This window comes from Phyllostomus hastatus, unplaced genomic scaffold (assembly GCF_019186645.2).
Source record: "Phyllostomus hastatus isolate PE091 unplaced genomic scaffold, TTU_PhHast_1.1 phas_contig_148, whole genome shotgun sequence".
In the NCBI taxonomy this organism is placed as follows: domain Eukaryota; kingdom Metazoa; phylum Chordata; class Mammalia; order Chiroptera; family Phyllostomidae; genus Phyllostomus; species Phyllostomus hastatus.
Genome location: NW_025333607.1, coordinates 12,675,863 through 12,703,782, shown reverse-complemented (window position 1 = coordinate 12,703,782; position 27,920 = coordinate 12,675,863). Strand labels below are relative to the sequence as shown.

The 27,920-nt window shown below is 44.5% G+C and overlaps 1 protein-coding gene and 1 non-coding gene across 2 annotated transcripts in view; both read right to left on the bottom strand.

Moving 5' to 3' along the window:
* The window catches only part of ENAH (ENAH actin regulator), a 105,478-nt gene that overhangs the window by 37,458 nt on the left and 40,100 nt on the right, over positions 1-27,920 (bottom strand). Inside the window, 2 exon segments of the mRNA XM_045860584.1 lie at positions 13,886-14,063; positions 18,459-18,624. Coding sequence (XP_045716540.1) covers positions 13,886-14,063; positions 18,459-18,624 — 344 coding nt within the window.
* On the bottom strand, positions 18,141-18,247 carry LOC123805772. Its single transcript, XR_006783373.1, has one exon. It is a non-coding gene; the product is annotated as a U6 spliceosomal RNA (small nuclear RNA).

Below are 27,920 nucleotides of genomic sequence, written 5' to 3'. Positions count from 1 at the left end.
TTACACCAATAATTTTCTATCAAATCCCAAGGAAATCCTTTCCACCACGACCCGGATTCCCTTCCTCCATTGGCACGAACCAGGAACAAGAACAGGCTAGAAATGACTGACTTCTCAAGGACCACGTAAAGGCAAACAAGAGGGCATTGCAGATTTCCTCTAAAACTGCCTGCTTCAAACATCAGAGTTTATGCTAACTGAAGTTTCCATAGACTCAGAACCAAGCCAATTAATATCTAAAGAATGCACACTGAAAATAGTAATAAATCTTAAAATTCAAGATTTTTAATCATGTTTAGAGATTAGATTTGATATAGTCCCACAAAGTATAAATCTTGTTTGGAAAGTATATTCAGCAGGTATTTTTAAACACAAACAAAATACATAAAGACTGATAAATGCCCCCTTCACGAAGTACTTCCAACCATCCAGTCTATTATTAAAGTTGCATGCACAATATTTACAGTAATGACATAAAAAAGACCACAGACATACATATACAATGTCTACCCAGCTAATTAGATCATTCCAAAGGAGATAAATAATTTAGAATTTTTAAAATAATTATATTTTAAGTTTAAACTTGAAAGAACTCTGTCTTACCAGTGTCTGTAAATGACTTTTTAAAGCCTTTGTTAAACAAACGTGCCTGGTCTTCAGGGTTTACCCTTCAGTTCCTTTAACGCATATTTAAGGGAGGGGGAACAGAGGGCAAATATAAACACAAGAAAAACCTGGGAAATTATCTTGTTTCTGACAACAAAGAAACAACCTCAATCGATTACCGATCATTGTGGCAAAAAGTCATCTGACCATTGTCAGAATGCAGGTAAACCATTGCTACTGCATGAGACAAAACACTTTCACCCAAAAACTCCCAGTCTTGTCAGTTTCAAGTATTGTGCACCATTCCTGCACTAGGCATCTTTAAGCGCCTTCTTTCTAATGACTTTTACTTCTTACTGTCACGTAAGAGAAATACTGATCTAAATTCTGATACAGTTGCTTGAATTCTACTGCAGTTTGCATTCCCCAAAGATACTAAATTATTCATTCTATTATATGCATACAGCTAGCAGCATTTCCTGCTTAACACTGATGCTATTAACTCCTTCTTCACTCAGCCAGGGGAAGAGGCCAGAATGTAGGGGAAAACCTTCCCTGTCCAGACTGAGTAAACTCAGCAAAATGATGATTACAGCATAATTAGTTTCGGTACAAGCATCGATGGTCCACACAGCTCACATTTTACCTATCAAAGGTCACTTCTCTCAGACATATTAAAACAGGCTTAGGACCGAGATAGACTGGGATGGGCCCTCATGAAAAGCATGAACTGCATATCCAAAAGAAGCAAGATTTAACATTCATTTAGACTTAAGGAGAAGAAAAATGGCCATGGCTATCAGCTGCTCTAACCTTAAATAGTCTTGTCACAGTTGTCCATTTATTTCTAATGTAGTCCGTAAAACTGCTATTCCTCAGGCTTCTCCCCTGCCTTTTAACATTCTTCACCATTAACGGTTTCATACGAGCAGGGAAATGCAGAAACCTTGAGTAACATATTAACAGCAGAAAATGAAGGCCATTTAGACTGGATTAGCATTACCATATGTTATTGCTACATAGAATTACCACCGCACACCCTCAGCATTCACGTTTCAAACATCAGAGGTTTCCACCATGAGCAGTTGGTCCCAAGGCAATTTGTAATGCGGATGGTACGCCTCTCAGCATTTTTTCTGAGGATGAAATGAGGTAATGTTTGCCCAAAGCTGGCTGTAATTTGATTTGCACTCTAGAAAGCTGGTCTGTTCAGTGGGCACAGCACTGGCAGCCAAATTAGCAGCGCTCGCACTTTTAACGGTCAATAAGGCCCCCCAGGTAGGACCCCCGTGGCTGCAAAGTTCGACTGCATGCATTTCTGAGCGAGGACGAGAGCAAACGTGCTGTGTTTGTTGTAAGGTAGCTGGAGTAGACCGGAGGGAGACACTGCAGTGGTTTGGCTGCCTGCGCTCAAAAACACAGGTACTGTGGGCATGGCAAGCTGATGCAGTCACTAAGTAAAACAGTGCGGAGGTTCCTCCAAGAGTAAAAATAGAACCACCACGTGACATGACCTAGCAATCCCGCCTCTGGGTGCCGATCCAAAGGAAATGAAACCAGAATGTCAAAGAGACACTGGCGCCCCCACGGTCACTGCAGCAGCATCACTCACAGTAGTAAGTGCCCATCAACACAGGGACGACAATGGAGACGGACGCACACAGTGAGATGCATGGAGACCGAGATCGAGATCTGCAGGGTCCGGCACAAAGAGCGCCCCTTCTTTTAACTACAAAAGCTTTTCTTACAAAATCACAAGTGTGTGATTCGGTAACCTGACAATATCACATGCAAGCACACCGTAGATCATTTTAGGTGAAATGTTCAAGTTAAAACTGTAAATGATTACACCTGTATCATCACCCTGCCAAACCACACTCACGCAGGCCTTACTCCTGCCGGGCCCCGTGCCCCCTCAGTCCTTATATGTCCGGTCTGGTAGAGGCAGGAGGTAAAAGAGTGGCTGCCAGGAGCTGGGAGGTATGGAGGAATTGCATGGAAGGGGGCGGGGTTACGGGTGCTAATGATCGCTTAAGGACAGGGGGTCTCTTTTCAGCATGATGACAGTGTTCAAAAATTGTGGTGATCACTGCCCAGCCCTGTGAATACACTCAGAACCACCGAATCGTGCCTTCTGAATGGGTGAACTGCATGGCACGTGAAGACAATAAGGCTGTTTTGAAGAGTGGGTTGTGTGGCGTTCTCCAGCTCAGCACTGACTACAGCACAACGCTGAAAACATCTCAGTGCCTATTACTTCTCCATTAATCTCCCGGCGGTAGGATCTTAGGTCATTTTACCGTCTTCCTCATGCTTTTCTGTACTGCTGAACTTTTCACAGTGAGCACAATCTGCGGGGAAAAGGCCTGTTCTCATCTGAAAAACCAAGTGCTGTGCTGGAAGTGAGAGGTCGCGTCCGGCGGCGCTCTAACGGGCTCCGGTTTCCGACCAGAGAACTGAAGGTGACCAGCAAGGAAAGTGACTCCGCTGATGAGACCCACGTGACCCAAGCGTCTGCGCGGACCGCAGAGCCGGGACCTGGACGCCCTTCCCAAACCCGAGAGCCGGTCTGGGAAGGTGCACGCAGGTCCTGCCGCCAGGCTGGCTGGTCAGCAGGAATCAAACCGCAGGCACCGCTTGGGTCACGACTCTGAACACATCTCCATTCAGGAGGGCGCATCGGAAACCAGGGCTGCCCTAGTTTAAACAGGACGGCGGCCGCGTCTCCATGGGAACCCGGGTGCCCTGGCTCTGCTCCTTTCTCTGCACAGCAGCTCCTGGCACTCCGTCCGCCAAACCAGGAGGCAACTTCTATCTCCGAGACAGCAGTGTCCACATTTACTTCTTTAAACTCAAAAGTACATAGATTTTTAAAATGAAATAGTTTTTAAAAAAACAGTTCTGTTTGAAAACATAAAAAAAATTAAGCTGGGTTTGTTCCCATTCACGTGGAGTTGGTTAAATAAAATTGCATTAAGTACAGTTACTGGTGTGGACTGTCAGCAGGAACATAAAAATAAATTTGTTCTACAAACTAAGCACCATTAACTTCTGTCTCTGAAATGTAATTATGCCCCTAACAATATGTATTTCATTTTACTATTCTTTAAAAAAGTGTAGTCTGAGTTAGGAGGTCATAATCTTGGCATACGAATTCACATGTGATACAGGATGTTGTTTGGATGACACATCTGAATATTCAGACAAACACACAAAACTTTAAATTCGGAGTGTCATGTTCCCACTCTTTAAGACTCAATAAATGTTACTCAATAAAGTACTTCTTTTTCAGGAAAACTGTGCACAAAATAGTTACTGACATATTTTAAACAATATTTTCAGTATTTTAGTTCCATCTGCAGGCTTCTATCATTGCTCTTTCTTCACTAGACATTTTCCATGTTAAATCTTGGTCTTTTACTTCCTCTCCCTCCAAAAATAAAAGATACAAAAGTAACAGCAATTCATTGTTACATAAAGACGGAACAAAATGGGAGAAGAAAGAAGGAAACTTCAATACCAGCGAGAGCCTCCAAGGAAACACATTTTGAAACCCCAACACCAGCTGGCAGTGACTTGGGGTCTTTCTGAAGGACTGTGAGGCTGCTGAATTATTACTTTACATTATCTACTTAGAGTCAGTTGTCTGCCTCACCAGACTTCAAGGAGGGTAGTGCTTGGCATATACTAGGTGACTAATGCAATCTTTAACACTACATTGGAGTTTTACAGAGTGGATGCAACTTAAACAGAACTCATGAGGGGTGTATCATGTGCTAGCTGTATACAAAGAAGCTCTACATTTACTGATGCACCTAAATAATGCAAATAGAGAATAAGCATGAGAATGAATGACTCTGTGTATAATTTTACAATAAAGGGGCAAGAAAAAAAAAGTACACAACCAGAAATATTTAAACAGAAGAAAATGAAACTATCTTGCTAAAAAACAACCTTCATGGTGTTGGAAAAATGGAGGTTCCTGGACAGCCAAATTCAGTGAAATGTCAAGAAACAGCCCAGAAAATCTAGATCTGAACTTTTTAATGGACTGTGAAGTTGGGATCCCACAAGCTTCCAGGGAAAGAAAAAAGTAACTCTTTAAAAGAAAGCGGGAAAGAGGTCTGGCCCACAGACAATTCTCAGGGTGCAGAAATCCAGGAGAAGGCAAGTTCTCCCCCCGCCCCCCACCAGGCCTCATGACCCGAAACAGCAGAGGGCAGGGCAGAGAGCACTGTTAGGGGCGGGTGACTTCACAGAGCAGGGCGTGTCTTTCGAACGGCAATCCCGCGGTGTCTCCTCTGGGGACAACATCGCACTACACTTGTTTCTAAGCAAGTCAAGACAATAAGCCAGCTGCAGGGATCATATACCACCCCTCATTAAAGAAAAATAAAACGCACAAAAAAATACAGGTGGAAAAAGTTTTAAATAACACTTGCTTGCTCCAATTCACACTTTAATGAATAAAAGGATAAATTTTGGCAGAGGAATAATTGCTGAGCCTATGGACAATGTGGAAATATCCCAGAGTCCCAAAAACTCAGCTCTTGTCTGGAATGTGATACTTGAAAATAAAACGGTACTATCCCAACTGAGCAAAAGTACCTATTTAAGAGGGAAAATACATAATTCAAGCTGATTTACCAAAAGAATAGTATCCCTTTGGGGCAGTAAAATAGTTATGGCTCTCTAAGAACAAAATTCTAAAGATTCAGACATCTGTTCGTGTAAATAACACTATAAATTGCTGCTGCAGTAAACAGGCTCAAGGGCTGTTTATGTATCACATCTCGGTCCAGTTAATAAGACTGTATGCTACATTAAATATATGTGTGTGTGTCTTCTAGCCTTCAGCAGAGACACTTTGAATAATCTGATATTTATTTTGCAAATCAAAGCTGCTAGTGTCACCATATTAGCACTGCCACTAACTTTGATTCTGCCAAATTCCTTACACAGTGGAGAAACGAACAGTTTCAAGTGTTTTGATGAAAGTCGGTCCCAGAGCAGCGAAAGAAGGAAAACACAGTGCAAGAACCTGGATGCAGGAGAGGTTGTTGACTGAAAGCCTTCAGGGTCCAGAAGGACCAGTTCACGAAGGAGCCAGGAGTCACACTGAGGAGGAGTGTGTCCTTTATCCTCCGAGGAACGGAAAGCCATGATGAGATTTTCTGGTGCACAAGACAGCAGGCAGGCAGACATCTCCCCTGCCTCCTGCCAGTATGAGGTCTGCCCCAAGGAGACTAGAGCCCCAAGGAGACTAGAGCCCCGTTCCCTGGGAATTAACGTCACTCATGTAGTCAACACCTTCCAATTGGCTTAAGGAAATTTTAAGTAGATGGGCACCAGTGACTCTTAATCTTCGATTTAGTCTAGGGTGACCACAGTCAAGATCAGGTCAGCATCTGCCCAGGAAACTGCAAAATAAAAATGGATTTCTTCCTACACGAATGCAGTGTCGTCGCCAAACACTCCTGAACGTTTCCAGAAAACAGATGCCACTTGTTTCTGCCACGATCGCCTCTGAAACCAGAAAAGCCCAGAGAGAGAGCAGGTGCACCTCGTAAGGATTATTTCCGGTGCCTTCGCACGAGCAGGGTGTCGCGCCAGCTTATGTGGGTGCTCATTTCCACTCCGTGCCATCCGTGGCACTTACACTGTCTGCGTGTTTTTGACCACGTCTTACTTTCTCTACACACTCAGCAGAGCCTCCAGAGCAACAATTCCGAAGTATTCATTTTTGCTTCTCTCATCGCATGCCACACGGCACCTTATTAAGAGCACAAATAACCCTGGCTGGTGTAGCTCAGTGGATTGAGCATTGGCCTGCGAACCAAAGGGCCGCCAGTTCGATTCCCAGTCAGGGCACATGCCTCTGTTTCGGACCAGGTCCCCAGTAGTGGGCCCATGAGGGGCAACCACACACTCATGTTTTTCTCCCTCTCTTTCTCCTTCCCTTCCCCTCTGTCTAAAAATAAATGAATAAAATCTTTAAAAAAAAATAGAATACAAATAATTCAGCTCCCTATGGTTTTCTTCTTTTGGATTATGAGACCATCTAGCTCTTAGGAATTTTTTAAATGGATTTTATGAAACGAGTCCCAACATTCTTTACATATAAAATACTGATTTCAAAGATACGACCATTTAATAGCATCTTCCAAAGTCTGACAAGCATTTCTGCATCTTGCCCAGATCATAAGCCAGGGACGGCCGGTGTTAGCTCAGAGGCTCGGTGCCAGTGGGCACCCGCTCTTTGCCAAACACGAATAAGGACAGCCCTTTGCACTTGGCCTCCGGGGGCTGCTTTTTCAAAACCAGCAGCGGCTTTCTGGTACAGCTTTCTTCCCACCACTGCACTGGCTCGACACCGTGCACTGCATCTCTGTGGCCCATCGCTCTTTGCTGGGCCTCAGACAGGGTTATGGTTGGGTCTCAGTTTCCCTGCAAGAGAAGAATCCTTCAGGGCAGCATTTCAGCCTAATGTCCCCTTGCATACAGAGGTACTTAAATGATAGGTGAATTCATGAATTTTCTTGGGGTGGGGGGGGTGGGACATAACAAAATATGTCTTTAATGAGCAGTAAAGACAAAAAAGAGGTCAGGAAAAATGTCAGTCTCTCTAGTTTTTTTATTTTATTTTATTTATTTATTTTTAGAGAGGGAAGGGAAGGGAAGGAGAGAGAGAGAGAAACATCAATGTGCGGTTGCTGGGAGTCATGCCCTGCAACCCAGGCATCTACCCTGACTGGGAATTGAACCTGTGACACTTTAGTTCACAGCCCAAGCTCAATCCACTGAGCTACGCCAGCTAGGGCAGTCTCTCTAGTTTTTATTCCTCTACGGAATTCCCCTAAGTTAATCTGCACAGTAGAATTTTCTATGTATTTTTAAATATTAGCATTCAAGAATAACAGTCTATAGTTTGGCAATACGAATGTCTTTATCTCACTTAATTCCCACAGTGATTTCCTAACAAGGGCTTTCTCGTGACCCACGTCTCCCATGCAGCACGGCAGCGGTTCAGGTTCAGGTTCAGGTTCAGGTTAGACCACCTGCCTGCGGGGGGAGAAACGAGACTGGAGTCTCCCGACTCCCATTCTAAGTTCTCTCCGCTGAATCACAACCGAGACCTTAATTTTACTCCAAAACGTAAAACACAAAGTAAAACGGAAGTTCGTCTCTTTCCTCCTTCCTCCCCCTGAACGGACTGCCCCCGAAAGCCTTCTCACGTGTGCTGTGAAGATCTTGCACTGAGAAGCAGAGACACAGAAAAAGCGGCTTGAAGCGGGGAAGAGCCAGCCCTGGCTGTGCCTTCCTTGCTAGGCAGGGCCAAATGGAAGAAGTCCCATCTCGCCACGCCAACCTTCCTATACCTGGACGCTGGGAGTGACAGCCCCCACAGACTGACCTTGCAGGATCGTGAAGGCTGGGAGTTTGTAAATGAGGGAGACAGGGGAAGCGGGAAGCATGAGAGTGAAGCACCCACAAACAGACTGTCCCGCCCCCCAAACCTGTTTTAAAATGTTACTTTCCCAGTGGGATTAGTTGACTTAGGAAAGCTCAAAGGGAAAGACACTGTCCACGGTTGCCTTTGGGACCCTTCGGGACCCAATTTCGTGTGACTTTATTATTCTGTATGATTTCACGTGTTAAAAGCATCAAGGAAGTGCCCCCAAAAGTGCTACGTCGAGAATCAAATGTGATTTGTCTGCGCAACATTCCCATTCTCTCCCCCCCCGCCCCCATCTCCGGCTGCTAGAACCGTCCTCACGGGCGGGCCTTCGCCCGGAACGACACATCTCATCTCCACCACCTGGCCCGTCTGTCGCATCCCACTGAACGATGGAAAGAGAACGAACTGCGACACCAGATCTGGGGACACACGCCAGCTATGCCGCTGTCGAGCTGTGGGCCGGCGGCCCTTGGGCAAGTCCAGGGACCTTCTACAAGCCCCACTCGCATCTCTGAAACAAGGATAATGCCACCAGTATCGTGCAGCTGTTATGAAGGTGGTCGGTAACGTATGTGCCCAGTTAGGAACTGGCACAGAGCAGATATTCACGCCTCAGACATGCGTGAACAACTCAATGAGAGCAGGAGCTGAAGGCCTACGACAACGGCTTGGCAGGTAGAGGAGGCGCTAAATAAAAGTTAGTCATGTCCTCCTCACTCTTTTTAAAAAATATTAGCCCTGGCTGGCATAGCTCAGTGGATTGAGCTCGGGCTGCGAACCAAAGTGTCGCAGGTTCAATTCCCAGTCAGGGCACATGCCTGGGTCACAGGCCATGACCCCCAGCAACAGCACATTGATGTTTCTCTCTCTCTCTCTTTCTCCTTCCCTCTCTAAAAATAAATAAATAAAATCTTTTTAAAAAGCTACCTTCTCCTAAAAAATATATATTTTAAAAAAATATATATTTTATTTATTTTTAGAGAGAGGGAAAAAGAGGGAGAAAAACATCCAGGGACCTGGCCCGAAACCCAAGCATATGCCCTGACCTGGAATCGAACTGGTGACCTTTCGGTTCGCAAGAGGACACCCGACCAGCTGAGCCACACCAGCCAGGGCCTCTTCACTCCGTTCCTCTTTATACTTTGCCGTTTCAGGCCTCATCTTTCTCACCAATGTTACCACCACACTGTCCTAAACTGATCTCCATACCCACCACCCCATTACACATTTGCTCTAAAGCACAAACCTGACTCATCGCATCAAACGTTTACTTAGCACCCTGCAACGCCTGGACCACCGACCGACACAATACGCACACTTGTCAGCAAGAACTCAAGGTCCTTCCCAGCCTTTCCAGCCTCGTTTCTCAGGATTTCCCTCTCCCCACACACATTCTCAGGCCCCCGCCCTCCACAGCCAATCTGTTGCGTCCCAACTGCTGCCCGCGCTCAGGCCCCCACACCTACCCAGAATGTTCTCACTCAAGACACAGCTCAACCACCATGTCCTCTCTGGAAATTGCCTTAACCCTGGAATTTTCTTTAGCATTCATTCCAAAGGGCTTTCTTGCACCCTTCGTCCACAACATTTCCCAAACTGGTTTCTAATTCTGCTGGCCTTGCCTCTCGTAGCCCCCGCCCAGCTACGACACCCTGGAAGGCAGAGAAGGGGCCGCCTGCCTCATCGCGCGCACGTGCCCCCCAGCGCCTGGCTCGGCCCCTCCACTCCCAGCTGGGTCGGCTCCCGCGACAGAACCTTGACGCGGCTCTCACAAACGCCGCTGGCAACCTGGAAAAGGGGAGTGTCGCTACGGACGCAAGGTATTTCTGGAGACTTCTGAAGACTTCTTAAAATCCAATTAATTTTTTTTTAAATCTCAAAAAGATTAAAAAATGCTGAGATAAAACTTATACGAATGCTCATATCAGAAGGTCTATCAGGCCAAAAAGTGTCAGTAAGGAAAAAATAAACAGATGGAAACTCAATATTTATTTATAAAGCCTAAAGAAAATTTCAAACATGAGGGCATCTTTGACTGTGTTCTCATTTTCAATAGATGTTTTTAGAGCAAGAGCAGTTTTACCAAGGGCAAACATTAAGGATTTCCTCTCACAAAGAGGAAACCTCGGTTGAGCAGAACACAAGCAGTAGAATAATCTTACTGGCTATGCCTATGATTTTTCCTTTTAAAAATACATTTAAATTTATTTTCTATTTTCAAATGACTTAAACATTTTTCAAAATGAAACATCGTGTAAATTTACCTCTGCCAATCATCGCAATGACTGACTTTATATTTCATATAATTCTTAACTATCATCTGCAAAATTGCTACACAGATACCTGATAAATAATACAGAAATAGAAAATATCAGTCTGAATAATGCATTTTCAATGCATCTGTTTAAAATCGAGTCCATTTCCATTAGACAACTGAAAGAGATAAACTGAAGCATGTGGCGTAAAAGGAAGAACACGATTTCAACTCTTTTCAAAAACGTTACATGTGATTTGTGTTTAAATTCCAAATATAACTCACTGTATTTAGCACCTCCTGTACTCTCCAGTATATTAGATAATTGCACACCAAGTTAAAACAAAATAAAGGAAAACATGTCTGCCACCCACCCTTCTCCTAAGAAATGGAAATATTAAACACATACAGAGCACCTTGTAAAGGTCAGCAGGATGAGCCCCAAAGAAAGCTATTTTTTCTCCATTTAAAAAATTTGTCTGAGGATTTAGAGGACTTGGGGAACAAGGGAGCCAGGAAGGGAGAATTGTGTAATTACTGGTTTTGGTAAAAAAGATAGGTTAGTAATTTTCTAATCCTGCTCTGGAGAACCACGTACGCGCCTCGGCAGCTACGGGCTCCCAAGCCCCCACATCCGTCAGAGAAGCTCCGTTTTTCCGGGTCTGTCTATGCACGGGGTCTCTGAAAAATAACTGTCTGAACAAAGGTGTCCGTGACTTTAAAAAGTCTGAAAATCCCTAAGAAGGATTCACCAATATTCAATGTATAATATTGACATCAACACCTAATGAAACAATAAACAGAACATTCATATGAGAAAATGCTTTAAAAAACAAAACAAAATGGTGAAACAGTCCTGGATGGTGTGTCTCAGTGGACTGGGTGCTGGCCTGAGAACTAAAGGGTCGCCAGTTCGATTCCCAGTCAGGGCACAAGCCTGGGTTGCAGGCTCAATCCCCGGATGGGGGCATGAGAGGAAACCAATCCATGCTTCTCTCACACATTAATGTTTCTCTACTTCTCTTTCTCCCTCCCTTCCCTTCTCTGAAAATAGAGAAAGAAAATGTTGTTTAAAAATATTAAAAAGTGTTAAGACATTAAGTAGGGACGACTAATATCTGTAGTTGCTTTACCTTTATGAATAAATTTGTTTCTTTTGCCTTTGATCAGAGACTTACTGGGTACCTTGTTTAGGGAGGGGACACACAGGTTAACCTTTTTCAACTTGGTTTTGGCAGAAAGACAATGGATGGTTTTAGCAAGAAACTGGCTGTGAGCCCAAAGGAACGGTGGTGGAAGGGAAAGACGTTTCTGAAGACAATGGGCGACACTGCTGGGTGTGTGTGTTTGGGTGGGTGCAGGGGGGCTACGGAATAAACCCAGGCAGGGGACACACCCATCCTACTTCGGTGGAGATCTACAGAAAAAAAATTAAGTCCTTCCCCAGGGACGCTTCTGATTCCTGCCATCCTCTTCCTCCCATGCCCCCACTTCCGAACCCATCAACGGCACCAAAATCAGAAAGTCCTGTTAAACTACAGTGATTTACGGAAAGTCCTTTTCTACACAAATCAGACTTTGGAAAACACCAACCATGTCATACGCTTTGTTTTCTCTGATGAAAAAGCTGTAGACCCAAAAGCGTCTTTGCCAATGACGTGGGCCACGATGCAAGCAGATGACAGATGACAGGATGGGCCAACTTCTTCCCCCTTCCTCTCTCTCTCCGCAGCCCGTGGTATTTATTACAGGCTCAGGTCGTGACAGAGAAGAGAAGAAAGTTCCAAAATCGTCTAAGAAGGATCTACTAACTTGCTCTGCCCTTCCAAAATGCTTGTGTAAATGAGAGGTGATTTTCTCACTTGCCAAACTTTTTCTAATGTGGGAATTACAGAGAATGTAATTGAGTCTCTCCATATCAGGACTCATTAACTTCAAAAGGTTAAGATCAGAAAAAAAACATTAATTAGCTTTTTGCATTTTGAAAGCAAACTGTATGACTATGCACTGATTAAAACAAATGCTTCCCATTTGGTTAAAAAAAAAACTGGTAACAAGATGACAATTTTAACTTTAAATTAGTAACATTTAGCTCCTAACGTCAGTAAATACTCTTGAAGATTTAGAAATTAAAATCCTAGTTCGTTCCAAATATGGAGAGGCCAAATATGACTGTCACACATCTACTGTCGAAACTGTGGTCCTTTAGGTACCCTTTAATTATTTTACTGTGTAGTTGGCCCATTTAATAAGATACTAAGAACTGCAACTCTGGCTTCTGCCCTGTGGTAAGGCTGTGATGAAGGGAAGGCCATCCTACACTCACGTCAGAATGCTGAGATAACACCGATGTCTTCGAGGTAAGCACAGTGACCCAGGCCATCTACATTCCAAACTGTCCACACGCAGACTTCTCTGTCTACTTTCTGGACTTACTGACAAACCAGGAGAAGTTCCAGTGGTCTGTTTTCTTGAAACAGATAAGCCAGGAGAGCTACGTACCAATCAGTACCATACAGACACTAGTGTCCTCCAAGGAGATCTAATGCAAACCACCTTTAGGCATAATACTTAGTTTCCACCCACCCAGATGCCGAAATGTCTTCTTGCACCGAAATTCACATTTGAAATAAACTAAAACATGGAGATGTTTCAATCCTTTTTACAATAAGGGGCAGAATAAATAAAATTTAATTGATCTATAATAGGTTTTGAAATTTTAACCCTTCAACAAAATATCAAATTTTAATCTGACTATGTATCCTTCCTCTGAAGATATATAAATAAATTTTGTTTATAGAGCATTTATATCATGTAGACCACTACTAAATATACAACAAAATCAAATCACATTTGTATTGTTTTACATATAAACAGTTTCTGAGTATAAAAATCTATCTCCCCAAAGAGATAACAATACATTGGTGCATTTCTTCTTGTTTTTTAAACAAACAAAAAAAAAGAAAGAGAGCTCATCTCTGACACACACACAATCTTAAATTCTGGAGGGGTTTTTAAGTGAATTATTTCTACATAGCTGTCTAACCAAACTGCTGTGGCAGGGGAGGTGCAATTCACAGCTTATACCACCTGAGGGCACTCCTAAAATCTTGAAACAACTTTTAGAATCAAATTTTTATCTCCTAGGATGAAGGATTATCCCCCTAGTCCTACTGGAGGTTCGAGGCCTTGGTAGTGGCTTAAAACCCGTTTCAGAAACCACGTTTCCTCACCAAACCTGGGATGAGGATGAATGTGCATCACTTCTACCCGCTGCGCATTCTCTAGGCTCACACCCTTCCGACAGAAGTCGAGGGTCCAGAGCAGGTCCCAGATGACTTCCAACGAGAGTGTTTAAAAGTCACTGACGGACCAATCTCATACGACTACCCTGGCACACTCCGCGTTTACATCAACAGATAAAAGTTCACACTTCTGCAGAGAGTAACAGAAATTCAAGAATCACTTCGGATACACAGATGATTTACAAGCTGTCCAGAAAAGAACTGTTTTAACTCAGACATGGCGCTTCAGTTCAAGGGCACAGGCCCAGCAGAGGCGCTTACCTGTCTCCTGCGAATTCAACACTTCTAAGGCATGCATCATGGCACTTGCAAAGACATTGGCATCCTCTTTGCTGCCAAAGTTGAGACCGTACACCTGTCTAGCATCTCGCCACTGGTGGAAGGTCTGTGTAGCTTGATTGTACTTCAACCCTTTAGGAATGGCACAATTTATCACCACCTAAAAGACAAGAATTCTTGATAAAGTCCAGCTAGTACCTGTCAAAGTCAACAGATCCTGACTGAACAGATACACAGTCATTCATTCACTCGAATCTGTTCTGGGCCGACCTGGGCAAAAAACAGTTGAAACAACTGTCCAGGGTAAAATCAGTCCGCAGAAGTGACAGTCATGAGTGGCAGTTAAGCTGTCAGATGGTTACAAAGATCTGGCCTTAAAAAAGCAAACCAGAAAAACAAAGGAAAATATATATCCCTCATTAAACATATTTTAAGATGTTTAGTGAATATTATAAAATCACAAAGTGTATAAAATTTAAGCCTGTGGCCTGGCCAGGTGGCTCAGTTGCTTGGAGCACCATCCCATAGACCAAAAGGTGGCAGCTTCAAGTCCCTGTCAGGGCACACACCGAGGCTGCAGGTTCAATCACTGGTCGGGGCACGAGCAAGAGACGACCCATCAACGTTTCTCTCTCACACGGATGTTTCTCTTTCTCTCCCCACCCCTTCCCTCTCTGAAATCAACAAACGTGTCCTCCGGTGATGATTAAAAAACTTTTTTTTTAATTTTAAGCATGTACCTCAGTGAACATTCATTCCCATGTAGCCAAACTCCTGATCAAGAAATAGGACATCATTCTTCTATGTATATTTGAAACCTCATAAAGCACTAACTTTAGCTTTAGGCAGTCGGGGATCGTGTAAGATCAATATTTATGTTTCCAGTTGCTTTTTGTTCCTTCCGCCTTCTTCAAGCTCCCGCTGGGACCACTTCTGAACTTGAAGAATTTCTTCTGGTGCAGATCTGGGGTTGAATTCTCTCCCTTTTTGTCTGTCAGAAAATATCGTCATTTTGCCTTCATCTCATAAGGGTATTTTCATGAGGCACGGAATTTTAAGTGGGCACTCACTTCCGACAGTCCACTGAAGTCCACGGCCCTCCAGCTCACGTTTCTATCGAGACACCGGACGACAGCTTCTAGTTCTTCTCTGGAGTCGTCTCATCTTCCGTGACTGCTCGCGAGTTCCACCTCGGTGTTCAGTGTACAGTGGTTTTAATGCAGTGAGTGTATACATGGTTTTCTCTGTGTTTATCCCACTCAAGGCTCATAGCATTTCTCAAGGGATATTCTTTCATCGCTTTCAAAAAGATTCTTGTTCATTATCTTTTTAGTTGTTATTCTGCCCCATTCTCCTCTCCCCTCTGGGACTCTAATTATACAGATGCTACACTGTTTTCTGCTGTATTTCCTATATTTAAGCTCTTTTTATATTCCATTTTTCTCTCTCAGAATATCTTATCTTCAGTCTGAGTATTTTTTTCTGATATATACATATATATTATATACATATATATTCCAGTTTACTAATTCTTTTTAGCTGTTTCTAAACTGTTATAAAACCCATCTCTGAGTTGTTCATAGCAGTTATTTCATTTTTCAATTCTTAAAATGCCATTTGGTTCTTTTTTCAAGTATCCAGTTCTCAGCTAAAATACTCCATCTTGTCTTGTATTTCCTTGAGTATATTAAGAACAGTGATTTTAAAGTCACTTTCTGATAGTTCCATTAACTGGATTCCCACTGGATGTACTGCTGTTCGTCTTGCTTCCTCGGATGCCTGGGTATTTTCATTGAGTGCCAGACATTGCACATGGACAAATATAAGGACATCTGGAGGCCTGTGGTGATGTTATATTTTTTTCCAGTGAAAATTTACATTTGCTTCTGGCAAACGGCAAGGGAAACTAACGGTCTTAAATCACCTTAATTCAAAAGTGATTGAAATGAAGGAATGAATGGTCAAACTTCTTCCGAGCATATGGGATTTCTAGGCCCCGAACCGTGGGCTGGGGGATTACCAAGATAACCCTTCCTCATCAGCAGGGCCAGACTTTCGATTTCTGCTCTGCTGGGTCCCATGACTCTCCCCAAAACCTGTTTAGTTTCTCCATCTCCCCTTTCAAAACTAGCACACGCCTCTAGTAAACGCAGGTCCAAAGCTGAGTTCACGTCTATGGTAAGACCGTAACGACTTACTATTATATTTCTTTCCTCACATGCTTAGCAAACATCCCCATCCTTGGCTGCACCCTTCTTTCAAGGCTGAGAACTCTATGATGTTCGGTGAAACCTAACCACTGTGTCTACGACATAATAAGCACTTAAAACATGTAGAAAAATGGAATGTTTTAATGTGTTTATATAATTTGTACATGTTCCATCCTATAAATAAATGATGGGTGATTTTTTTTAAATGGCTCTTAAAAGTTTAGATGTCGTTTGATAAATTATAACATGTTTCCACTTGGAAAAGACCGATAACCATTAAGAAATGTAACAGGGTACTCTGGAATGAGAGGAAACCAATTTTTATTAGATGTACTCATATCTAATGTATATTATCATATCATATGTACATATGTGTATATGTACTCATATATGTATATTATCATTTCTGTTACTTTAGTATTTTTATAAAATTGCATTTTCTAATTGCTTATTGCTAGTTATACAAAAATGCTACTGACTTTCATATACTGATCTTGTATCCAGCAACCTTGCTGAATGGTCTTGACAGTTGTAATGTTTTACCTTTGTACTCTCTTGGGACGTTTTTGGAGACAACCGCATCACCGAAAATTACAATCAGCTATTTCTGTCTTTTCAAACCTTACAGCTTCTATTTTTTCATCTTCATATCACTAAGTCACCTCTTCTGCAATGCTAAATAAAACTGATTAAAGCTGAAATCGTCAACTTACTCCTGAGTTTAATGGAAATTCTCCTAACACCGCACTGACCTGCAGTGTTCGCTGAATGTCTCTATCAGTCATCCTTATCAGCTAGAGAAAATTCATTTTCAAACGTGCTGGGAATTATTACCTACAGATTTTAATTTTTTCAAACGCTTTTCCTGAATCTCAATTCTTGTAGGTTTTCTCCCAATTTCAATACTAGGTTATCTAATGTTAAACTCCCCTTATATTGCTGAGAGAGAGAGAAATCCTGTTTGGTCGAGGTGGTCCTTTTCTTTGTCATACACTTTACTGAATTTGGTCTGCTAATATCTTATTGAGGACTCCTACGTCAATATTTATAAGTGAGACTGGCTTATAATTTTCCTCTCTCAAACCTTTCTGTTTTAGACATCAAAATTGTACAAGCCTCATTAAATACTATTCTTTAAAACAATTTGTCTATAACTAGCAGTGTTTTAAAGATTTTTACATTTTGACTGCAAAAATTCTGGACTGACTCCCTCTGTTTTATAAAATTTTAGGTAGCTCATTAACTATTGATATATTTTATATGGTTGTAGGCCTAAGTTCTACATTTCTGCCAGTTTTGGCAAATCATATTTTTCTACAAAATAACCCACTTACTGGCATCAAGTTATTCATAATCTTATGGTACAGTCATTTATTTCCGTACTATCTCGCCATCTTTTCCAATCCTAAAACTGTTTATTTGTAGCTGTCTTTTTTTCTGTTTCAGTCTGCCAACTTTTCCATTCAGTAGGGCAGCTTTTGTGTTAACACTTTCTATTTATTTTTACAGTTCCTTCTGCTTCCTTCTTAAGTTCATTTGAGGTCATTAAGTAAGATTCCTCCACCTGAGGGCAGCTTAGACACTGCACAGGTTTCTGTACATAGTAACTTGTCACCCAGGTCTAAGTACTTTCTTACTTTCTGAACACTTTCCAGTCTTCATAATGACTTCATCTGAGTGTCCTGAATTACTTAGAAGTATTTTCAAGTTTCCATCCATTTTAAAAACACTCCCTTCATCAAAAACCAGAAGTCACAGGACAGTTTACTTCTCTTACAAATAAAAACATTAAGTGTTTTGTTTGGAAATTGCCTTACTTATAAAGATGTCTTTTTTTAATTTTAATCATTGTTCAAGTACAGTTTTCTCCCTTTTACTCCCAATCCAGCCCACCCACCCAACCCTCCCCACTTTCCTCCCATTACCACCCTCCCCCTAGTTTTTGTCCATGTGTCTTTTAAGTTTGTTCCCGTGAACCCTTCCCAATGTCCCCTGAAATTCCCTCTTCTCTCCCCTGTGGTCACTGTAAAAATATGGAACGCTTCACGAATTTGCATGTCATCCTTGTGCAGGGGCCACACTAATCTTCTCTGTATCGTTCCAATTTTAGTATATGTGCTGCCAAAGCGAGCACTAAAGATGTCTTTCTAATTATTTTTAAGTATTCATTTTCTTTTTTTGGCAACATTTCCTCTTTAGGACCGTTCTTCAGTACTATCTCCGTTTCCCCATAGAGACTACTTCGACTCCAGCTTTAAACCCCTGCTTTCTTTCCTTCACTGAGCATGCACCGAGTCCTGCTGGGATTGACACGAGGTGACTCTGAGGACGGAGCAGAGCCTTACCTGGTGGTCCTGGATCTTCCTGCCCACCACTCGGAACGTGTTGTTGCCCGTGTGGTGATATATGTGGACTCTGCTGAAGCCGGTCGAGCCGCCGGCCGGCACCCACTTCTTATTGGCATCATCATAAACCATCACGGCAGCTCTTGCCTGACAGATACTCTGTTCACTGTTCAAAGAAAAGGGCAGACTTGAGACATTTCAAATATGCTGAGGTGCCCACACAGCCACATACATCAGAGTCACAGCGTTAGCCAACCTAGCAGTCGGTCAACAAGGGACGCTTTCCTGGGCGCTGCAAACGACAGTGAGTGAGTGAGAGAGACGGAAGCTTCCTGCCCTCGCGGGCGCAGTCGAACAGACGCAACGACAGAGGCAACGAGGGACCGTGCGGAGGAGACCGGGATCCGCGGACACACCAGCAACACAAAAAAGGTTTCTCCTAAATCTGAGCGTCTAACACTTTCTCATCAACCTGAACACAGCTGCAAGTGTAAATTAATCATCTGTTTGATCGCATACATGTGTCTAACACCGGTGACCTGTCTGTGAATCCCTCTTTACCGAAAACCATCTTCTCCATCATCATGGCTTCAGGGTGTCTGTGGCAAGTTCCGACAAGTGTATCTGCCCCCGAGATGGGGAGTGGGCGCTAGCAACCGATGGCCGGCAATGTGAGTCCCCTCGGGCAAGGGAACACCCTGTGTGTCACATTTCTTCACTTAAGAATGCAAAAGTAAAATGAGAGGCTTTCTGGGGGTCCTTCTGGATTTTAATTCTAACCTTCACCGACAATCATTTCAAAAAGAGCGATTCCAGTACAATGTCCTTCGATCTCAGCTTCATCTCAGTGACCTGCTACCAAACGAGACGGAGACACGTGAGCAAATAAAAATGAGGGAGATGATCTTAATCTCACATGAAGCACTAGTTGCATCTTTCAAAAAAATTCTCTAACACCATGGGGGGGGGAGACTGATTTGAATTTTATTAATTTCATACCATATTTTATTTTTAAAAAATCACACACGAAAAGTGGTCCACAGAAGAAGACGGGTACGCGAACTCCACGCTGACCGCTAACCCACCTCACTCGGCCCCCACGGCGCAGACTCATCGGAGGGGGACGCCTCGGTGAATGCAGCCGCTCCCACGCAGCTCGCCAGCCCCGTCTTTCAGGAAAGCTTTCCCCACTCCAACCTACTTCAAAGATTCCAAACATCGCCTGGGTTCCTCCCTAGCGTCTTCGGAAACAAAGCCACTTTCCCGACTTCTCCTCCCCACACGCCTGCCCCACCTCAACACCGTGTGTGTGTGTGTGTGTGTGTGTGTGTGTGTGTGTGTTTTGTTCCACCTGCTGAGGGACCTGGTGACCGAGGACCCCTGGAGACACAGGAGGTCGCAGCACAGAGCAGGAGCCAGTGCTTCAGAACAGGGGGTCACAACTGCTTCTCATCCCCCATGAGAGAAATTTTATAAAAACCTGGAACAGTATTTGTGCGGCACAAACACTGAAATGAACCCAGTGACAGTCTACATTTTTATGTCGCGCTGGAACTTTTTGGTAAAATAGCTCTGGGAGTAAAAACGAGCCAATGACTTGAACTTGAATCACTTTTTAAAGCCTGATTAAAGAGCATTTTGTCAGCACGGCCGTGGGAATCTCTTCACCACTAACGAGAGAAACGCTAAGGTGACAACACTCACGTAAGCCCGCAGGAAGACGCCATGGACAAGGTAAGACAAAGCGCCTCTTACTGCCCACAGGCCCGGAAACAAATTTACCACTACCTGCACGTCCCAATTCGATGAACAAATCTGTGAATTAATTGAGAACAGTGTTTCCCAGGTTTCAAAAATTATTATTTTTGGACACACAATAGGATTCCCATGGTTCAAGAAATAATGTCTCTTCAAGAAAAGTCCCAGTGGGTTCACACAAGCTCGGCAACGGAAAACCCCTGTTTTGTAAACTAGGTCATTCCATGCCTCAAAGAAAAAGAAAAGTTTTCAAAAAATATATACAGAAAATCCAAAACCAGGCGAGTTAGATATATTGTCCCGACTTCTTCCTCCACCCACCTTTTCTCCCCCCACTGCTCCACAGCGGGGACCTGGAGGCATCCCAAAGACGGGAGAGCACAGTTCACGGAACGGCTTTTCCCTGGTGCTCACCATGCACACCGCCAGTCCACCAGCAAATGTCCGGTGACTCCAACTTCCCTGGGAAGCTACAACCACGAAACAAGGACATCTCCAAATGAACCCACCAGAGCAGCCAACGAAGGCCAACAATGCAAAAACCGAGTCGATTCGTTTTCTAATGAAGAGGAAAAGAACTGTTCAAACTGAGGTTTCGTGAAGGGCACAAGTCTAACTCCGAACACAGCCAAGGAGCACCAGAGGAGCCAAGGGTAAAGAGAAGAAAAAGTCAGACGTGGGTAGGAGCTGAGGTGCTGCTGGGGAAGCCGTGAGAGCCGCAGGGGGTGTGGCGAGCGGTGAAGGAGAAGGCTGGGCCCACATAACAGCAGTCCTAGAAAACGTCCGGCACTCCAGAAGCCGCAACAAGGGCCAGCCAGGAGGAGATGACACCCCCCGCTGGGGTTCTGGGTGACAAATCGAGTCAGGTCTTTCCACTCCTTTCCACGGCATCGGAGGACCTTTCTTGCTAGAGACAGACATCCTGTGGCATAAAAAATATTCGGTCTTTGTCCCGGTTCCTGGCACGGAGCTCCCAGAACAAAACCCCTTGGCATCTCCAGAGCAGTAAGAGAGTTTTTGGTATGCTAATGAGATGACTCTAGGCTCCAGGAGGGAGGCCGGTTGCCAGAAACACTAAGCCATGATTAGAGGGTTGAAATGTTCAATCCCACCACACCCCCACCTCTGGGGTGGGGAGAAGGGCCAGAAATTGAGTTCACTCGCCAATGGCCAATGACTTCACCGATCATGCCTGCATAAACGAAACCTCCATAAAAACACCCAAACAGCTCAAGTCCGGGTGCTGGGGGGGTGGCATGCCCACAGTGGGCACGGAAACTGCACCCACCCCACACCACCTCTTCATTCTGGCTGTTCCTGAGTTGCATCCGTTACAGTAAATCAGTACCAGCAAGTCAAGTGCTTGCCCAAGTTCAGGGAGCCATTCCCATGAATCACCAAACCTGAAGGGGGTTGTGGAAACCCCCGCATGTGCCGTCCGCAGGGTGTAAGTGGAGAGTCCAAGTGCCCCACTGGAAGCTGGCGCCTGAAGTGGGCACAGTCTCATGGGGCAGAGCCCTTCACCTGTGGCACCTGCGCTCACTCCTGAGAGTGTCTGTCACAACTGAACCCAACTGTCGGACACCCAGGCGGTGTCAAACCCAAACCGGTTGTGATACAAGAAGAAAACCACGCTGCACACCAACCCCCACTCCAGGTGTGCACAAAATAAGCCGCTGGCTACCTGCTTGGGACCTCTCGGACTCAGGAACTTCAACTGCAGGTGGGATGAACCAACACAGAAGGTCAGCACTATTTCGGCCTACTTGCCAGGTAGGAGATTGGGGGTGTGGGAGGGATCACCGCAACGCAATAAAACGAAGACATTCTGGAACTTAAACATCGCACAATAAAGAAACCTACTGTAACGTACTACAAATGTAGCAGCTGGCTTTCCACACAGTTCTCCACATCGTCTGTTTCTTCCTTCTCCTTTCTCTCTGACCCAGTGAAATACTTAAGAGGGTCTGCTCGAGAGCACCGCTGGCCCTGGCCCCAACAGAGCGGCCGGTGCAGCCGCACATAAACAAGCAACGGAAGAGACAGCTCAAAGGGTCTTCTGACGGGGATCTCCAGCTTTCTCCTGGAGGAGTTCTAGCTGAGAAAGTCAACGAATGGATTTCCGATGTGATGACAGTGTACACACGTGCAGTTTTTCAGGGAAAGGAACAGGAGAGGGAGGCGAGACTTGAGAACCACAGCTACTGGAGTCGAAAAGGGGGGAGAATGAAGACCTACACAAGCACGGCAGAAACATACCAAAACTTCATTCTTGTTACACGACCATCCTCTCTCCGCATCATTAACGAGCCTCCAGGTGGACACCTGCAGAAGAAGGTTTCGGCATCCGGAGTCCACAGAGGAACTACGGAACACCAAATCCGTCAACTACTCAGGTGCGGTTTTGTGAAGATCAGGCACCAAATTAGTTGCAAACAAACATGTCATTTTATGGCCAAAGGCAGTTGGTATATATAAGAGATAACAGTTTTTCTTTCTGACGTTAACTTTTGTGATTTTAAAATAAAATATGGCATTAGAAGGCTAGAGGTAGCTGTTTTTTCTTTTTAAGTATAAAAACCACGCCCCTACATTACAATTCTGTGGCTTTGTCGAGTAATTCATCCCTGACTATAGTGAAGTTTCCTGAACAGGTAGATATGATGGTAGAAAATGGCTGCTGAGCCCTGTTCTCATAGCTGCTCGTGAGAGAAAAGCTTCCCCGTATTTAAGCAAATTAAGGATGGCTTGGCTATTTACTGAGGTTGCAGTGAAGCCACGTCTTTGCAAATAGCAGCTTTCTTTCAAAGACGCCACTCGTGAATCATTACTTGTCAAAGAAAGCACGGCCACCACAGGGCCTAGCACACAGGGGACACTCTTCAAATGCTTCTTCAGGACCGGATTTCATCTCGTGAGCTCCCACTTATGGAGACCTGGATCAGATTCCGTGTCTCCGTGAAGGCTTTCCGGGGTCTCCAAAGTCAGAGACACCCGCATCCTCCTGGGTCTCACGGTATTCATTAATCTCTGAACAAGGATGACTCTGGGAGGGGGTGATGCCGGAGCCCCCGGAAGGCGTGGGCACTCCACTCCAAACGCGCCCGCTGGGAAGCCACTCGAGAGCTTTAGGCAGAGCCCGCCTCAGTTTTTAAAAGATGGCTCTCGCTGCTGCGGAGACGGAGGCGGGACTCAGGAAGGGGGTGCAGAAGTCAAGAACGGAAGCATGAAGCCCAGTGTGAGATGAATGCATGGTGACCCCACCGGAAACACGGGAGGGAAGCGTGTGGGAACACGTGTCGGAAGGGATGCGGGCGGGGATCGCGGGTACACAGATGGGAGAGGAGGGGAGAGAAGGGGGCGGTCACAGGCAGGAGGAGAGGTATGATGTCACCTAGCATTTTATCGACATTCCCCAAGTACATGTGACATGCTGCGAAGACCATCACCGGGAACGTCACGGGCCCGACGCCTTTCTTTTTACATACAGAGAGACAGTCTTCACCATCCGTGAGAAAGGAGAGTGTCATTCGTCTTCAAACCCCTGTTCAAGTTCCCACGGTCTGTGCAATGACCTCACGACACTACCAGCCACAGACAGAGGTTACTCTGAAAGAGGGAATTAGCACCTTGGCTGTTACGATACTGAGTCCCTCGTTCGATGAACTGAGATGTCAGTTATTCAGAAGATAAAAATATTAAGGAAGAAATTACACCCAAAAAGGAGGGAATTTAAAAGCAGGGTTTCCATATTGTTCTCCGATGTCAATTTTTTTTTGCTCAAGCCTGCAATTTCATCCCACTGCAAGCACCGAAGAGGACCGGAGTCAACGATGCCAGGGTTCAGTTCCACAAACGCCATTCCCACCTGTACGCCCCAGCCCCTACAGCACTCTAAAGCTGAACCGGGCCATCCCGGTGATGAGACACGACGCGGTCAAATCGGGGTAGCCACGTGTTCTCCTCACGCGGGAAAGGAAGCAGTGGACATCACGTCCCGTGTCAGGTAAGTCCTCCGACGGTCCCGCTGTGCCTCTGCTCTCGGTCCTCCACTCTGGGCGCGGGCCACCCTGCGAGCCTGGGGCTCACTGCACCGCCCCCCCTGCCCATTGCCCCACCACCCCCCACGGGCTGTCAGTACTGCCCCCAGGACTTCTGACTCATTAGTTCCCTTCGCTCACAATGCTCGAAAACTTTACCTCGGGCCCTCCCTTGTTTCCGATCAGACTATTCCGACTGTCTCCTAACTGGTATTTCAGACGCAATTTCACTCCCAATTCCCGATGCTTTGGGGTATTTTTCTCAATCAGATCTAATCAGGTCACTCTTCCAGGTCAGGAGCCGCCAAAGACTCGCTTCAGGGTGAACGCTGGCTCTGTCACGTGGCGTACAGGGTCCACCGTGATCTGGCCTCTGTCTCTGACACTGACTCTTTTTTTCTCAAACCCTGGGAGCATGTGAAGCATACCACACTCCACTCCACCACCCTACCGCTGGGCGCGCATGTGCGGAACAGGTCAAAACTCCAGCGCAGCAGCAGAAACAACGACGCCACGCCGGTGCGCACCTTTGCACGTGCCTCTCTCCCCCTGACCTCCCTGCACATTATCTCTTCCCAAATACCTTCTGCCCCACACTAGCTGTCCTTCAAAACTGAGACACCAGTGCCACGTCCTCTCGGAAGCTTTTCCTCTCTCCGGCCCCCAACAGGGACTCATTCTGCATTATCACAATACACTGCTGCGCATCATCTCTCCACCAACATGAGGCCTTAAACCCCTGAAGGGCTGGCACTGTAGCTTTTCACTTCTCCTAATGAAGATCTGTTCAAGTGGTGACTTGGAAAGTAGTGAGAGAGTAACTGTAAAGAGTAAAAATCTGGAACCTGTAGGAGCCCTACCCGACACATACCAGGGAAAGTTCCCTTTTCTGACTTCCAAAGCCCGATGGACAAACTATCACACCCTCCCCTTCCTGCCTAGGAAATGCACCGTCAGCACCGGGAACACGCAGAGCGGGTGAGCTGTCTCATCGCCCCGCCCCCTTCTGCTCCCAGCAGTTAGGCTGTGCGCTTCCCAAGAGTCAGCTGCGTTTGTGACCAAATGTACTCATTCCAACTGTACTTATAATTATGCAATCTAACTATCCTATGAAAGGATGCAATGTGAGTATATAGAAATTGTATAAAATTAGGTGAAATGTTTTTGGAAAGTTTCTGTAGAGGCAAGTCACTGGAACATCGTGAGACGTATATAAAAGGGGGCGATCCCACAAGTCTGGCAGAATGCTGCATTCAGAGCACTCTGCATATGCCTAAGCTCTCTCTCTCCACCTTAAAAAAAGCACGTTGAATCTTTAGAGATAAAAGATGGGCATACTTCAGGGGGAAAAAAAAATAACGTGGAATTCTCATCACCAGGCCAACACTAAAAGCTTTGCAGAAAAAGGATACAGAATTGACACATACTATTATAAAGCAGGCTACAATATTTAAAGGTATATGTCATTTTTAAAGACATCAAGCTTCAACTAGTTCAATTAACCATCATTACCAGTACAGAGCACATGAGATACCAGGGCTCCTACTATAGTGCACATTTATGAAATACTGAACAGCTTTCCCCTTCCCTATTCCTTCAAGAAAAACAAAAACAAACCACTTGCTAAGAACAGAGGGCGGGGGAGCTGCTTGTGGTAACAATGGGGAGTTGCCATGGCTCACTGACTGAGAGATACATCGTGAACGCCACCGACAAACAGCACACACACAGAAGGGCAGCAAACAAACTTATTTTCTGCGACGCAAGGAGACCATCTGGGAAGCGGCAGCTCCAACTACGCAGAAAGGCAAAATTTCCCATCAAGACCACACAGCTACATGTCATTCATGTTTCTAAGAAACACTAAAGGTTTTTTTTAAAAAAGGTAATGCAATGTCACTACTAAAGTCTTTATCCTACAACATCTGTATTCATGCGCAAAGTGCCAATGCAATCTAGCATGATAACTGATCTACAGCAACCAAAGAAAAATAACCAGCCCTGGCTGGTGTGGCTCAGTGGACTGAGCACCAGCCTGCAAACCAAAGGGTCACTGGTTCGATTCCCAGTCAGGGCACATGCCTGGATTGCAGCCTGGGTCTCCAGTAGGGGGGGTGTGAGAGGCAACCACACTTTGATGCTTCTCTCCCTCTTTCTCCCTCCCTTCCCCTCTGTCTAAAAATAAATAAAATCTTTTTTTAAAAAAGAAAAAAACCAGTGCATCTTAAGGAAGACAGCATGCTTCAGAAAACAAATCTGTTGGGTTATCCTACAAAATGAAAAAAATCTCTCTTAAATTGTTAGGCTAAGTAATAAGCGGGAAAAGTACCCTAAAGTAGGTGCTTACGACAGGCAGTCATGTGTTTAGGAGTAATGAGAGGAAACTTTTTTATATTAATAAATCTTTGTGGTACTATTTGACTTTAATTATGAATACGCCTGGCCAACAAAAAGAACCTGCCTCTGCCAACAACAAATCTGGACAGAAATAACAAAGAAAATGAAAACGTACAATTTCAGTACTCTCAGAACCACAAGAGAAGAGACAACTAGTGTGCAATGCATGAGTTTGTGGAGACAAAAGTGAAATCATATGCGACAGAAAGTAAAAAGAGACACTAAGAAACCAGTGAGACGGGAAGCATCTCGGATGGGCGCCTGCACACCTGTGCAACTCTGGCAGGGCACACGGGAGGGGGAGGGCTTGCTGCCTCGGGGCACAGGCAAATCCAAGCCCTCCTGCCTCCCCTGTGGCACAGAAGACTGACTAACAACAATAAGGCAATGTTTAAAAAATTAAAATCAACTGGCCCTGGCTGGCGTAGCTCAGTGGATTGAGCGCGGGCTGCGAACCAAAGCACCGCAGGTTCAATTCCCAGTCGGGGCACATGCTTGGGTTGCAGGCCACAGCCCCCAGCAACCGCACATTGACGTTTCTCTCTCTCTCTCTCCCCCCGCCTTCTCTCTCTAAAAATAAATAAATAAAATCTTTTAAAAAAATTAAAATCAACTGCTTCAGGAGACTGCACTCTACAACTATCCATAGGTAAGTATTTTTGGAGCCCATGTTTCAAAGTACTACTTTACTGCATGCACAAGTGTCATAACAAAATCAGTGAAAATGTATTAATGGATTACCAATACTGTTAGTTACAGTCACAAGGAATCCAAATCTCTTCCCGTTAGGAAAGAACTAAAACCCAGAGACAATTAAGTGATGTAAGTAATTAATCACCAAGCCAGTGCTATGATGGTAACATTAGTAATAAAAAAAAATACTAATATGAATGTACTACCAAGTGCCATACACTGTTTTGTGTGTTTTGCCTTTATTAATTCATTTTTTTATTCAACAACCTTATCTGGTGGATACTTGTTAATATCCCCAATTTTATATATAGTAAGTTGAGACATACATCAATGAATAAAAGTCTAGAAATAAACTGATACATATATGGACAACTGATTTTTACAAGGATACAAAGACATTAGTGCAAAAAAGGTACTCTTTTCAATAAATGGTACTGGAACAATAAAATATGCATAATGAAAACATGAATCAACCCATACGTCATACCATATAAAAATTAATTTAAGACATAGCATAGACTTACAAGCTAGACTCATAAAACTTTTAGAAGGAAACACAGGAGAATAATTTCAT